This window comes from Gigantopelta aegis, chromosome 9, assembly GCF_016097555.1.
Source record: "Gigantopelta aegis isolate Gae_Host chromosome 9, Gae_host_genome, whole genome shotgun sequence".
NCBI lineage: Eukaryota > Metazoa > Mollusca > Gastropoda > Neomphalida > Peltospiridae > Gigantopelta > Gigantopelta aegis.
In genome coordinates this window covers 69,301,895-69,317,507 of record NC_054707.1, presented here as the reverse complement: position 1 = coordinate 69,317,507, position 15,613 = coordinate 69,301,895, and the positions used below count along the sequence as shown (strand labels likewise).

The 15,613-nt window shown below is 52.8% G+C and overlaps 1 protein-coding gene across 1 annotated transcript in view; it reads right to left on the bottom strand.

The window, feature by feature from the left end:
* Nucleotides 1-13,747: 13,747 nt before the first annotated feature.
* Nucleotides 13,748-15,613, bottom strand: part of LOC121381721 — an 11,389-nt gene continuing 9,523 nt past the window's right edge. Inside the window, exon 3 of the mRNA XM_041511068.1 lies at nucleotides 13,748-14,007. Coding sequence (XP_041367002.1) covers nucleotides 13,748-14,007 — 260 coding nt within the window. The remainder of the gene's footprint in view (nucleotides 14,008-15,613) is intronic.

Here is a 15,613-nt window from a genome sequence, read left to right as displayed (position 1 = left end):
TGCGCAAACTGTGAATGGTGATTGGGTGTGGACATTAGTCCTGTTACTGGGTGTGGGGTTTATGTCTGTGATACTTGCCAGGCCTGGTTCAAGGGTGAAAACTGAGTACGGGGCTTGTGCGTGGACGATAGGCAGGGCCAGTTCAAGCATATCAACTGTCTACATGGTTGTGGTGCAGGACCAGATCTAGTGCGTAAACTGTGAATGATGATTGGGTGTGGACAGCACACAGTGTCAGTTCCATTCCTTTAACTGGGTATAGGGTTGGGGTGTGTGACAGATGTCAGGGCCAGTTCAATAGTGAAAACAGGATACGGGGCTGGGGCATGAACAGCAGGCAGGGCTAGTTCTGGTACACAAACTGTAAATGGTGATTGGGTGTGGACAGCAGGCAGGGCCAGTTCCAGTCCTTTAACTGGGTACGGGGTTCGGGTGTTAGATAGATGCCAGGCGCGGTTAGAGAGCAAAAACAAAGTACGGGGTTTGGACGTGGACACCATGCTGGTCCAGTTATAGTGCATAAACTGTAAATGGTGATTGGGTGTCGATAGCAGGCAGGGCCAGTTCCAGTCCTTGAACTGGGTATGGGGTTGGGGGGTGTGACAGATGTCAGGGCCAGTTGAATAGTGAAAACAGGATACGGGCCGGGGGCATGGATAGCAGGCAGGGCTAGTTCTGGTGCATAAACTGTGAATGGTGATTGGGTGTGGAAAGTAGGCACGGCCAGTTCTAGTCCTTTAACTGGGTATGGTGTTGGGGTGTTTGATAGATGCCAGGCCCGGATAGAGAGCGAAAACAGAGTATGGGGTTCGGGTGTGGGCACCATGCTGGTCCAGTTATAGTGCGTAAACTGTAAATGGTGATTGGGTGTGGACAGCACGCAGGGCCAGTTCCAGTTATGTAAATGGGTATTGGGTTGGGGTGTGTGACAGATGCCAGTGTTGGTTCAATTGCGAAAAGAGAATACTGGGATGGGGCATGGACAGCAGGCAGGGCCAGTTCTGTTGCGAAAACTGTGAATGGTGATTGGGTGTGGAAAGTAGGCACGGCCAGTTCTAGTCCTGTAACTGGGTATGGGGTTGGGGTGTTAGATAGATGCCAGGCCCGGTTAGAGAGCGAAAACAGAGTACGGGGTTTTGGCGTGGACACCATGCTGGGCCAGTTATAGTGCGTAAACTGTAAATGGTGATTGGGTGTGGACAGCAGGCAGGGCCAGGTCCAGTCCTTTAACTGGATACGGGTTTGGGGTGTATGATAGCTGCCAGGGCCGGTTCAAGAGCGAAAACTGGGTAATGGGTTCAGACGTGGACAGCAGGCAGGGCCAGTTCAAGCATGCCAACTAGGTTAGGGGTTCTTGTGTAGAGAGCACGCAGGGCCAGTTCCAGTTATGTAAATGGGTATTGGGTTGGGGTGTGTGACAGATGCCAGTGTTGGTTCAATTGCGAAAACAGAATACTGGGATGGGGCATGGACAGCAGGCAGGGCCAGTTCTGGTACGAAAACTGTGAATGGTGATTGGGTGTGGAAGTAGGCACGGCCAGTTCTAGTCCTTTAACTGGGTATGGGATTGGACTGTTTGATAGATGCCAGGCCCGGTTAGAGAGCGAAAACAGGGTACGGGGTTCGGGCGTGGACACTAGTTATGCTGGGCCAGTTCTAGTGAGTAAACTGTAAATGGTGATTGGGTGTGGACAGCAAGCAGGGCCAGGTCCAGTCCTTTAACTGGGTACGGGTTTGGGGTGTATGATAGCTGCCAGGCCCGGTTCAAGAGCGTAAACTGGGTAAGGTGTTCAGACGTGGACAGCAGGCAGGGCCAGTTCAAGCGTGCCAACTAGGTAAGTGGTTCTTGTGTAGACGGCAGGTATGGCCAGTTCCAGTCCTCTTAAATGGGTTGGGGTGTGTGAAGGATGCCAGGGCCAATTCAATAGCGAAAACAGAATACAGTTTGGGGCATGGACAGCAGGCAGGGCCAGTTCTGGTGCGCAAACTGTGAATGGTGATTGGGTGTGGAAAGCAGGTACGGCCAGTTCTAGTCCTTTAACTGGGTATGGTGTTGGGGTGTTTGATAGATGCCAGCCCCGGTTAGACAGCGAAAACAGGGTACGGGGTTCGGGCGTGGACACTAGCTATGCTAGGCCAGTTCTTATGAATAAACTGTAAATGGTGATTGGGTGTGGACAGCAGGAATGGCCAGTTCCAGTCCTCTTAACTGGGTATTGGGTTGGAGTGTTTGAAGGATGCCAGGGCCAATTCAATAGCGAAAACAGAATACGGTTTGGGGCATGGACAGCAGGCAGGGCCAGTTCTGGTGCGCAAACTGTGAATGGTGATTGGGTGTGGACATTAGTCCTATTACTGGGTGTGCGGTTGGGGTCTTCGATAGTTGCCAGGCCCGGTTCAAGAGCGAAAACTGGGTAAGGGTTTCGCACGTGCACTGCAGGCAAGGCCAGTTCAAGCGTGCCAACTAGGTTAGGGGTTCTTGTGTAGACAGCAGGCAGGGCCAGTTCCAGTTATGTAACTGGGTATTGGGTTGGGGTGTGTGACAGATGCCAGTGTTGGTTCAATTGCGAAAACAGAATACTGGGTTGGGGCATGGACAGCAGGCAGGGCCAGTTCTGGTGCGCAAACTGTGAATGGTGATTGGGTGTGGAAAGTAGGCACGGCCAGTTCTAGTCCTTTAACTGGGTATGGGGTTGGGGTGTTTTATAGAGGCCAGGCCAGGATAGATAGCGAAAACAAGGTACGGGGTTCGGACGTTGACACCATTCTGGGCCATTTCTAGTGCGTAAACTGTAAATGGTGATTGGGTGTGGACAGCAGGCAGGGCCAGTTCCAGTCCTTTAACTGGGTTCGTGGTTAGAGTCTATGATAGCTGCCAGGCCCAGTTCAAGAGCGAAAACTGGGTAAGGGTTTCGGACGTGGACAACAGGTAGTGTCAGTTCCAGTCCTGTAACTGGTTATAGGGTTGGGGTGCGTGACAGATGTTAGGCCCAGTTCAATAGTAAAAACAGGATACTGGGCTGGGGCATGGACAGGAGGCAGGGCAAGTTCTAGTGCATAAACAGTGAATGGTGATTGTGTGTGGAAAGTAGGCAGGGCCAGTTCTAGTCCTTTAACTGGGTATGGGGTTGGAGTGCTTAATAGATGCCAGGCCCGGTTAGAGAGCGAAAACAGGGTACGGGGTTCGGGCGTGGACACTAGCTATGCTGGGCAAGTTCTAGTGAGTAAACTGTAAATGGTGATTGGGTGTCGACAGCAGGCAGGGCCAGTTCCAGTCCTTTAACTGGGTATGGGGTTGGGGTGTTAGATAGATGCCAGGCGCGGTTAGAGAGCGAAAACAGAGTACGGGGTTCGGACGTGGACACCATGTTGGGCCAGTTATAGTTCGTAAACTGTAAATGGTGATTGGGTGTGGACAGCAGGCAGGGCCAGGTCCAGTCATTTAACTGGGTTCGTGGTTGGAGTGTATGATAGCTGCCAGGCCCGGTTCAAGAGCAAAAACTTGGTAAGGGTTTCGGATGTGGACAGCAGGTAGTGCCAGTTCCAGTCCTGTAACTCGGTATAGGGTGGGGGTGTGTGACAGATGTTAGGGCCAGTTCAAATGTGAAAACAGGATACGGGGCTGGGGCATGGAAAGGAGGCAGGGCCAGTTCTAGTGCATAAACTGTGAATGGTGATTGTGTGTGGAAAGTAGGCACGGCCAGTTCTAGTCCTTTAACTGGGTACGGGGTTGGGGTGTATGATAGCTGCGAGGCCCGGTTCAAGAGCGAAAACTGGTTACGGGGTTGGGACGTGGACAGCAGTCAGGGCCAGTTCAAGCGTGTCAACTGTGTACGGGGTTACGGTGCAGGACCAGATCTAGTGCGAAAACTGTGAATGGTGATTGGGTGTGGACAACACAGGGTCAGTTCCAGTCCTTTAACTTGGTACGGGGTTGGAGTGTATGATAGCTGCCAGGCCCGGTTCAAGAGCCAAAACTGGGTAAGGGTTTCGGACGTGGACAGCAGGCAGGGCCAGTTCCAGTCTTGTAACTGGGTATAGGTTTGGGGTGTGTGACAGATGTTAGGGCCAGTTCAATAGTGAAAACAGTATACGGGCCTGGGGCATGGACAGGAGGCAGGGCCAGTTCTAGTGCATACACTGTGAATGGTGATTGTGTGTGGAAAGTAGGCCCGGCCAGTTCTAGTCCTTTAACTGGGTATGGGGTTGGAGTGTTTGATAGATGCCAGTCCCGGTTAGAGAGCGAAAACAGGGTACGGGGTTCGGACGTGGACAACAGGTAGTGCCAGTTCCAGTCCTGTAACTGGTTATAGGGTTGGGGTGCGTGACAGATGTTAGGCCCAGTTCAATAGTAAAAACAGGATACTGGGCTGGGGCATGGACAGGAGGCAGGGCAAGTTCTAGTGCATAAACAGTGAATGGTGATTGTGTGTGGAAAGTAGGCAGGGCCAGTTCTAGTCCTTTAACTGGGTGTGGGGTTGGAGTGTTTGATAGATGGCAGTCCCGGTTAGAGAGCGAAAACAGGGTACGGGGTTCGGGCATGGACACTAACTATGCTGGGCCAGTTCTAGTGAATAAACTGTAAATGGTGATTGGGTGTCGACAGCAGGCAGGGCCAGTTCCAGTCCTTTAACTGGGTATGGGGTTGGGGTGTTAGATAGATGCCAGGCCCGGTTAGAGAGCGAAAACAGAGTACGGGGTTCGGACGTGGACACCATGCAGGGCCAGTTATAGTTCGTAAACTGTACATGGTGATTGGGTGTGGACAGCAGGCAGGGCCAGGTCCAGTCCTTTAACTGGGTTCGTGGTTGGAGTGTATGATAGCTGCCAGGCCCGGTTCAAGAGCAAAAACTTGGTAAGGGTTTCGGATGTGGACAGCAGGTAGTGCCAGTTCCAGTCCTGTAACTGGGTATAGGGTGGGGGTGTGTGACAGATGTTAGGGCCAGTTCAAATGTGAAAACAGGATACGGGGCTGGGGCATGGACAGATGGCAGGGCCAGTTCTAGTGCATAAACTGTGAATGGTGATTTTGTGTGGACAGTAGGCACGGCCAGTTCTGGTTCTTTAACTGGGTATGGGGTTGGGGTGTGTGACACCTGCCAGGCCCGTTTCAAGAGCGAAAACTGGGTACGGGTTAGGGACGTGGACAGCAGGCAGGGTTAGTTCAAGCGTGTCAAAACTGTGTACATGGTTTTGGGTGTGGACAGTGCAGGACCAGTTCTAGTGCGTAAACTGTGAATGGTGATTGGGTGTGGACAGCACACAGTGTCAGTTCCAGTCCTTTAACTGGGTATATGGTTGGGGTGTGTGTGACAGATGTCAGGGCCAGTTCAATAGTGAAAACAGGATACGGGGATTAGGGCATGGACAGCAGGCAGGGCCAGTTCTAGTGCGTAAACTGTGAATGGGTTTCGGGGTTGGGTGTGGAAAGCAGGCAGGGCCAGTTCTAGTCCTTTAACTGGGTATGGGGTTGGGGTGTATGATAGCTGCCAGGCCCGGTTCAGAGAGAAAACTGGGTAAGGGTTTCGGACATGACAGCAGGCAAGGCCAGTTCAAGCGTGCCAACTAGGTTAGGGTTTCGTGTGTGGACACCATGCTGGTCCAGTTATAGTGCATAAACAGTGAATGGTGATTGTGTGTGGAAAGTAGGCAGGGCCAGTTCTAGTCCTTTAACTGGGTATGGGGTTGGAGTGTTTGATAGATGCCAGGCCCGGTTAGAGAGCGAAAACAGGGTACGGGGTTCGGGCGTGGACACTAGCTATGCTGGGCAAGTTCTAGTGAGTAAACTGTAAATGGTGATTGGGTGTCGACAGCAGGCAGGGCCAGTTCCAGTCCTTTAACTGGGTATGGGGTTGGGGTGTTAGATAGATGCCAGGCGCGGTTAGAGAGCGAAAACAGAGTACGGGGTTCGGACGTGGACACCATGTTGGGCCAGTTATAGTTCGTAAACTGTAAATGGTGATTGGGTGTGGACAGCAGGCAGGGCCAGGTCCAGTCATTTAACTGGGTTCGTGGTTGGAGTGTATGATAGCTGCCAGGCCCGGTTCAAGAGCAAAAACTTGGTAAGGGTTTCGGATGTGGACAGCAGGTAGTGCCAGTTCCAGTCCTGTAACTCGGTATAGGGTGGGGGTGTGTGACAGATGTTAGGGCCAGTTCAAATGTGAAAACAGGATACGGGGCTGGGGCATGGACAGGAGGCAGGGCCAGTTCTAGTGCATAAACTGTGAATGGTGATTGTGTGTGGAAAGTAGGCACGGCCAGTTCTAGTCCTTTAACTGGGTACGGGGTTGGGGTGTATGATAGCTGCCAGGCCCGGTTCAAGAGCGAAAACTGGGTACGGGGTTGGGACGTGGACAGCAGTCAGGGCCAGTTCAAGCGTGTCAACTGTGTACGGGGTTACGGTGCAGGACCAGATCTAGTGCGAAAACTGTGAATGGTGATTGGGTGTGGACAGCACACAGGGTCAGTTCCAGTCCTTTAACTGGGTACGGGGTTGGAGTGTATGATAGCTGCCAGGCCCGGTTCAAGAGCCAAAACTGGGTAAGGGTTTCGGACGTGGACAGCAGGCAGGGCCAGTTCCAGTCTTGTAACTGGGTATAGGTTTGGGGTGTGTGACAGATGTTAGGGCCAGTTCAATAGTGAAAACAGGTACGGGCCTTGGGGCATGGACAGGAGGCAGGGCCAGTTCTAGTGCATAAACTGTGAATGGTGATTGTGTGTGGAAAGTAGGCCCGGCCAGTTCTAGTCCTTTAACTGGGTATGGGGTTGGAGTGTTTGATAGATGCCAGGCCCGGTTAGAGAGCGAAAACTGGGTACGGGGTTCGGACGTGGACAACAGGTAGTGCCAGTTCCAGTCCTGTAACTGGTTATAGGGTTGGGGTGCGTGACAGATGTTAGGCCCAGTTCAATAGTGAAAACAGGATACGGGGCTGGGGCATGGACAGCAGGCAGGGCCAGTTCTAGTGCATAAACTGTGAATGGTGATTGGGTGTGGAAAGTAGGCACGGCCAGTTCTAGTCCTTTAACTGGGTATGGGGTTGGGGTGTTTGATAGATGCCAGGCCCGGTTAGAGAGCGAAAACAGGGTACGGGGTTCGGGCGTGGACACTAGCTATGCTGGGCAAGTTCTAGTGAGTAAATTGTACATGGTGATTGGGTGTCGACAGCAGGCAGGGCCAGTTCCAGTCATTTAACTGGGTATGGGGTTGGGGTGTTAGATAGATGCCAGGCGCGGTTAGAGAGCGAAAACAGAGTACGGGGTTCGGACGTGGACACCATGTTGGGCCAGTTATAGTGCGTAAACTGTAAGTGGTGATTGGGTGTGGACAGCAGACAGGGCCAGTTCCAGTCCTTTAACTGGGTACGGGGTTGGGGTGTATGATAGCTGCCAGGCCCGGTTCAAGAGCGAAAACTGGGTAAGGGTTTCGGACGTGCACAGCAGGCAAGGCCAGTTCAAGCGTCCCAACTATGTTAGGGGTTCTTGTGTAGACAGCAGGCAGGGCCAGTTCCAGTTATGTAACTGGGTATTGGGTTGGGGTGTGTGACAGATGCCAGTGTTGGTTCAATTGCGAAAACAGAATACTGGGTTGGGGCATGGACAGCAGGCAGGGCCAGTTCTGGTGCGGAAACTGTGAATGGTGATTGGGTGTGGAAAGTAGGCACGGCCAGTTCCAGTCCTTTAACTGGGTATGGGGTTGGGGTGTTTGATAGATGCCATGCCCGGTTAGACAGTGAAAACAGTGTACGGGGTTCGGGCGTGGACGACAGGCAGGGCCAGTTCAAGCGTGTCAACTGTGTACATGGTTGTTGTGCAGGACCAGATCTAGTGCGTAAACTGTGAATGGTGATTGGGTGTGGACAGCACACAGCGTCAGTTACATTCCTTTAACTGGGTATAGGGTTGGGGTGTGTGACAGATGTCAGGGCCAGTTCAATAGTGAAAACAGGATTCGGGCCTGGGGCATGGACAGCAGGCAGGGCCAGTTCTAGTGCATAAACTGTGAATGGTGATTGGGTGTGGAAAGCAGGCACGGCCAATTCTAGTCCTTTAACTGGCTATGGTGATGGGTTGTTTGATAGATGCCAGGCCCGGATAGAGAGCGGAAACAGAGTATGGGGTTCGGGTGTGGGCACCATGCTGTTCCAGTTATAGTGCGTAAACTGTAAATGGTGATTGGGTGTGGACAGCAGACAGGGCCAGTTCCAGTCCTTTAACTGGGTACGGGGTTGGGGTGTATGATAGCTGCCAAGCCCGGTTCAAGAGCGAAAACTGGGTAAGGGTTTCGGACGTGCACAGCAGGCAAGGCCAGTTCAAGCGTGCCAACTAGGTTAGGGGTTCTTGTGTAGACAGCACGCAGGGCCAGTTCCAGTTATGTAAATGGGTATTGGGTTGGGGTGTGTGACAGATGCCAGTGTTGGTTCAATTGCGAAAACAGAATACTGGGATGGGGCATGGATAGCAGGCAGGGCCAGTTCTGGTGCGAAAACTGTGAATGGTGATTGGGTGTGGAAGTAGGCACGGCCAGTTCTAGTCCTTTAACTGGGTATGGGGTTGGACTGTTTGATAGATGCCAGGCCCGGTTAGAGAGCGAAAACAGGGTACAGGGTTCGGGCGTGGACACTAGTTATGCTGGGCCAGTTCTAGTGAGTAAACTGTAAATGGTGATTGCGTGTGGACAGCAAGCAGGGCCAGGTCCAGTCCTTTAACTGGGTACGGGTTTGGGGTGTATGATAGCTGCCAGGCCCGGTTCAAGAGCGTAAACTGGGTAAGGTGTTCAGACGTGGACAGCAGGCAGGGCCAGTTCAAGCGTGCCAACTAGGTAAGTGGTTCTTGTGTAGACGGCAGGTATGGCCAGTTCCAGTCCTCTTAAATGGGTATTGGGTTGGGGTGTGTGAAGGATGCCAGGGCCAATTCAATAGCGAAAACAGAATACGGTTTGGGGCATGGACAGCAGCAGGGCCAGTTCTGGTGCGCAAACTGTGAATGGTGATTGGGTGTGGACAGCAGGTACGGCCAGTTCTAGTCCTTTAACTGGGTATGGGGTTGGGGTGTGTGATAGATGCCAGCCCCGGTTCAAGAGCGAAAACAGGGTACGGGGTTCGGGCGTGGACACTAGCTATGCTGGGCCAGTTCTTGTGCGTAAACTGTAAATGGTGATTGGGTGTGGACAGCAGGAATGGCCAGTTGCAGTCCTCTTAACTGGGTATTGGGTTGGGGTGTGTTGAAGGATGCCAGGGCCAATTCAATAGCGAAAACAGAAGGTACGGTTTGGGGCATGGACAGCAGGCAGGGCCAGTTCTGGTGCGCAAACTGTGAATGGTGATTGGGTGTGGACAGCAGGCAGTGCCAGTCCTATTTAACTGGGTATGCGGTTGGGGTCTTCGATAGTTGCCAGGCCCGGTTCAAGGGTGAAAACTGAGTACGGGGTTTGGGCGTGGACGACAGGCAGGGCCAGTTCTAGTGCGTAAACTGTGAATTATGATTGGGTGTGGAAAGTAGGCAGGGCCAGTTCCAGTCCTCTTTAACTGGGTATGGGGTTGGGGTGTGTGACAGCTGCCAGGACCAGTTCAAGAGCGAAAACTGGATACGGGGTTGGGACATGGACAGTAGGCAGGGCCAGTTCAAGCGTGCCAAGTAGGTAAGGGATTCTTGTGTAGACGGCAGACATGGCCAGTTCCAGTCCTCTGGTATGGGTTGGGGTGAGTGAAGGATGCCAGGGTCAATTCAATAGTGAAAAACAGAATACGGGGTACGGGGCATGGACAGGAGGCAGGGCCAGTTCTGGTGCGCAAACTGTGAATGGTGATTGGGTGTGGAAAGCAGGCAAGGCCAGTTCCAGTCCTTTAACTGGGTATGGGGTTGGGGTGTTTGATAGATGCCAGGCCCGGTTAGATAGCGAAAACAGGGTACGGGGTTCGGGCGTGGACACTAGCATGCTGGGCCAGTTCTAGTGAATAAACTGTAAATGGTGATTGGGTGTGGACAGCAGGCAGGGCCAGTTCCAGTCCTTTAACTGGGTATGGGGTTGGGGTGTTAGATAGATGACAGGCCCTGTTCAAGAGCGAAAACTGGAGTACGGGGTTCTAGCGTGGACAGCAGGCAGGGCCAGTTCTGCGCGCCAACTGTAAATGGTCATTGGGTAAACAGCAGGCATGGCCAGTTCCAGTCCTTTAACTGGGTACGGGGTTGGGGTGTGTGATAGATGCCAGGGCCAGGTTCAAGAGCGAAAACTGGGTACGGGGTTGGTGGGGTGTGGAGAGCAGGCAGGGCCAGTTCTGGTGCGCAAACTGTGAATGGTGATTTGCTGTGGACATTAGTCCTGTTACTGGGTGTGGGGTTGGGGTGTGTGATAGCTGCAGGGCCGGTTCAGGCGAAAACTGGGTACGGGGTTTGTGCGTGGCACAGCAGGCAAGGCCAGTTCAAGCGTGCCAACTAGGTTAGGGGTTCTTGTGTAGACAGCACGCAGGGCCAGTTCCAGTTATGTAAATGGGTATTGGGTTGGGGGGTGTGACAGATGCCAGTGTTGGTTCAATTGCGAAAACAGAATACTGGGATGGGGCATGGACAGCAGGCAGGGCCAGTTCTGGTGCGGAAACTGTGAATGGTGATTGGGTGTGGAAAGTAGGCACGGCCAGTTCCAGTCCTTTAACTGGGTATGGGGTTGGGGTGTTAGATAGATGCCAGGCCCGGTTAGAGAGCGAAAACAGAGTACGGGGTTTTGGCGTGGACACCATGCTGGGCCAGTTATAGTGCGTAAACTGTAAATGGTGATTGGGTGTGGACAGCAGGCAGGGCCAGGTCCAGTCCTTTAACTGGGTACGGGTTTGGGGTGTATGATAGCTGCCAGGGCCGGTTCAAGAGCGAAAACTGGGTAAGGGGTTCAAACGTGGACAGCAGGCAGGGCCAGTTCAAGCATGCCAACTAGGTAAGGGGTTCTTGTGTAGACAGCAGGAATGGCCAGTTCCAGTCCTCTTAACTGGGTATTGGGTTGGGGTGTGTGAAGGATGCCAGGGCCAATTCAATAGCGAAAACAGAATACGGGGTTGGGGCATGGACAGCAGGCAGGGCCAGTTCTGGTGCGCAAACTGTGAATGGTGATTGCGTGTGGACATTAGTCCTGTTACTGGGTGTAGGGTCCTCTGTGATACTTGGGTACCCGGTTCAAGGGTGTTTGATAGAGTACAGGGTTTGTTAGTGGACGAAAGACAGGGCCAGTAAGGGGTTCAACGTGGACATGGTTTTGGTGCAGGGCCAGATCTAGTGCGTAAACTGTGAATGGTGATTGGGTGTGGACAGCAGACAGGGCCAGTTCCATTCCTTTAACTGGGTATAGGGTTGGGGTGTGTGACAGATGTCAGGGCCAGTTCAATAGTGAAAACAGGATACGGGGCTGGGGCATGGACAGCAGGCAGGGCTAATTCTAGTGCATAAACTCTGAATTCTGATTGGGTGTGGAAAGCAGGCACGGCCAGTTCTAGTCCTTTAAATGGGTATGATCTTGGGGTGTTTGATGGATGCCAGACCCTGTTAGAGAGCGAAGACAGAGTACGGGGTTCGGGTGTGGACACCATGCTGGTCCAGTTATAGTGCATAAACTGTAAATGGTGATTGGGTGTCGACAGCAGGCATGGCCAGTTCCAGTCCTCTTAAATGGGTTGGGGTGTGTGAAGGATGCCAGGGCCAATTCAATAGCAAAAACAGAATACGGTTTGGGGCATGGACAGCAGGTAGGGCCAGTTCTGGTGCGCAAACTGTGAATGGTGATTGGATGTGGAAAGTAGGCAAGGCCAGTTCTAGTCCTTTAACTGGGTATGGTGTTGGGGTGTTTGATAGATGCCAGGCCCTGTTAGAGAGCGAAAACAAAGTACGGGGTTCGGTCGTGGCCACCATGCTGGGCCAGTTATAGTGCGTAAACTGTAAATGGTGATTGGGTGTTGACAGCAGGCAGGGCCAGTTCCAGTCCTTTAACTGGGTACGGGGTTGGGGTGTATGATAGCTGCCAGGCCCGGTTCAAGAGAGAAAACAGTGTAAGGGTTTCGGATGTGGACAGCAGGCAGGGCCAGTTCTAGTGCGAAAACTGGAAACAGTGAAAGAGTATGGACAGTAGGTAGGGCCAGTTCAAATGCGCTCACAGGGTACAGGGTTGGGGTGTGGACAGCAGGCAGGGCCAGTTCAAGAGCGCAATTAGGTATGAGGTTGGCGTGTGGACAGCATGCAGGGCCAGTTGGAGAGCATAAACAGGATACAGTGATGGGGTATGGACAGTAGACAGGGCCATTTCAAGTGCACTCAGGAGATATGGGATTAGAGTGTAGACAGCTGCCATTGTTGTTTCAAGAGCGGCAATTGGGTGTGAGGTTGGCATGTGGACAGCATGCAGGGCCAGTTCAAGAGCATAAACTGGATACAGTGATGGGGTATGGACAGCAGACAAGGCCAGTTTAAGTCCACTCAGTGGGTACGGGGTTAGGGTGTAAACAGCTGCCATTGCCAGTTCAAGAGCCACATTTGGGTATGAGGTTGGAGTGTCAACAGCATGCAGGGCCTTTAACTGGGTACGGGATTGGAGTGTATGATAGCTGCCAGGCCCGGTTCAAGAGCGAAAACTAGGTAAGTGGTTCAGACGTGGACAGCAGGCAAGGCCAGTTCAAGCGTGCCAACTAGGTTAGGGGTTGTTGTGTAGACGGCAGGCATTGCCAGTTCCAGTCCTCTTAATTGGGTATTGGGTTGGGGTGTGTGACAGATGCCAGTGTTGGTTCAATTGCGAAAACAGAATACTGGCTTGGGGCATGGACTGCAGGCAGGGCCAGTTCTGGTGCGCAAACTGTGAATGGTGATTGGTTGTGGAAAGTAGGCACGGCCAGTTCTAGTCCTTTAAGTGGGTATGGGGTTGGGGTGTTTGATAGATACCAGGCCCGGATAGAGAGCGAAAACAGGGTACGGGGTTCGGGCGTTGACACCAGGCTGGGGCAGTTATAGTGCGTAAACTGTAAATGGTGATTGGGTATGGACAGCAGGCAGGGCCAGTTCCAGTCCTTTAACTGGGTTCGTGGTTGGAGTGTATGATAGCTGCCAGGCCCGGTTCAAGAGCAAAAACTTGGTAAGGGTTTCGGATGTGGACAGCAGGTAGTGCCAGTTCAATAGTGAAAACTGTATACGTGGCTGGGGCATGGACAGGAGGCAGGGCAAGTTCTAGTGCATAAACTGTGAATGGTGATTGTGTGTGGAAAGTAGGCACGGCCAGTTCTAGTCCTTTAACTGGGTGTGGGGTTGGAGTGTTTGATAGATGCCAGGCCCGGTTAGAGAGCGAAAACAGGGTACGGGGTTCTGGCGTGGACACTAGCTATGCTGGGCCAGTTCTAGTGAGTAAACTGTAAATGGTGATTGGGTGTCGACAGCAGGCAGGGCCAGTTCCAGTCCTTTAACTGGGTATGGGGTTCGGGTGTTAGATAGATGCCAGGCGCGGTTAGAGAGCAAAAACAAAGTACGGGGTTTGGACGTGGACACCATGCTGGGCCAGTTATAGTGCGTAAACTGTAAATGGTGATTGGGTGTGGACAGCAGGCAGGGCCAGGTCCAGTCCTTTAACTGGGTACGGGGTTGGGGTGTATGATAGCTGCCAGGCCCGATTCAAGAGCGAAAACTGGGTAAGGGGTTCAGACGTAGACAGCAGGCAGGGCCAGTTCAAGCATGCCAACTAGGTAAGGGGTTCTTGTGTAGACGGCAGGTATGTCCTGTTCCAGTCCTCTTAACTGGGTATTGGGTTGGGGTGTTTGAAGGATGCCAGGGCCAATTCAATAGCGAAAACAGAATACGGGGTTGGGGCATGGACAGCACGCAGGGCCAGTTCTGGTGCGAAAACTGTGTATTGTGATTGGGTGTGGATATTAGTCCTATTACTGGGTATGGGGTTGGGGTCTTCGATAGTTGCCACGCCCGGTTCAAGGATGAAAACTGAGTACGGGGTTTGTGCGTGGACAACAGGCAGGGCCAGTTCTAGTGCGTACGCTGTGAATAATGATTGGGTGTGGAAAGTAGGCAGGGCCAGTTCCAGTTCTTTTACTGGGTATGGGGTTGGGGTGTGTGACACCTGCCAGGACCGGTTCAAGAGCGAAAACTGAGTACGGGGTTTGTGCGTGGACGACAGGCAGGGCCAGTTCAAGCGTGTCAACTGTGTACATGGTTGTTGTGCAGGGCCAGTTCTAGTGCATAAACTGTTAATGGTGATTGGGTGTGGAAAGCAGGCACGGCCAATTCTAGTCCTTTAACTGGCAATGGTGTTGGGTTGTTTGATAGATGCCAGGCCCGGATAGAGAGCGAAAACAGAGTATGGGGTTCGGGTGTGGGCACCATGCTGGTCCAGTTATAGTGCGTAAACTGTAAATGGTGATTGGGTGTGGACAGCAGACAGGGCCAATTCCAGTCCTTTAACTGGGTACGGGGTTGGGGTGTATGGTAGCTGCCAGGCCCGGTTCAAGAGCGAAAACTGGGTTAGGGTTTCGGACGTGCACAGCAGGCAAGGCCAGTTCAAGCGTGCCAACTAGGTTAGGGGTTCTTGTGTAGACAGCACGCAGGGCCAGTTCCAGTTATGTAAATGGGTATTGGGTTGGGGGGTGTGAACGATGCCAGTGTTGGTTCAATTGCGAAAACAGAATACTGGGATGGGGCATGGACAGCAGGTAGGGCCAGTTCTGGTGCAGAAACTGTGAATGGTGATTGGGTGTGGAAAGTAGGCACGGCCAGTTCCAGTCCTTTAACTGGGTATGGGGTTGGGGTGTTTGATAGGCCAGTTAGAGAGCGAAAACAGAGTACGGGGTTTTTGGCGTGGAAATGCCGGGGTTTGGGCGTGGACCAGGCAGGGCCAGTTGGGGTGTAACTAGTGTACATGGTTGTTCAAACGTGCAGGACCAGACTAGGGTAAAGCTGGGGGTGTTGGGGTGTGTGACAGCAGGGCACAATAGCGAAAACAGAATTAGGGCCTTCTGGTGCGCAACTGGGTATAGGGGGTGTGGGGTGTCTGTGATAGATGCCAGGCCCGGTTCAAGAGTGAAAACAGGGTGTGGACAGCACGGGGTTTTGGCGTGGACACGCAGGCAGGGCCATTCTGTGCATTGGTTGTTGTGCAGCCAACTAGTGCGTAAACTGTAAATGGTGATTGGGTGTGGACAGCAGGCAGGCCAGTTCCAGTCCTTTAACTGGCTATGGTGTTGGGTTGTTTGATGATAGAGAGCGAAAACAGAGTATGGGGTTCGGGTGTGTGGACACCATGCTGGGCCAGTTATAGTGCGTAAACTGTAAATGGTGATTGGGTGTGGAAAGCAGACAGGGCCAGTTCCAGTCCTTTAACTGGGTACGGGGTTGGGGTGTATGATAGCTGCCAGGCCCGGTTCAAGAGCGAAAACTGGGTAAGGGTTTCGGACGTGCACAGCAGGCAGGCCAGTTCAAGCGTGCCAACTAGGTTAGGGGTTCTTGTGTAGACAGCAGGCAGGGCCAGTTCCAGTCCTCTTAAATGGGTATTGGGTTGGGGTGTGTGACAGATGCCAGTGTTGGTTCAATTGCGAAAACAGAATACTGGGATGGGGCATGGACAGCAGGCAGGGCCAGTTCTGGTGCG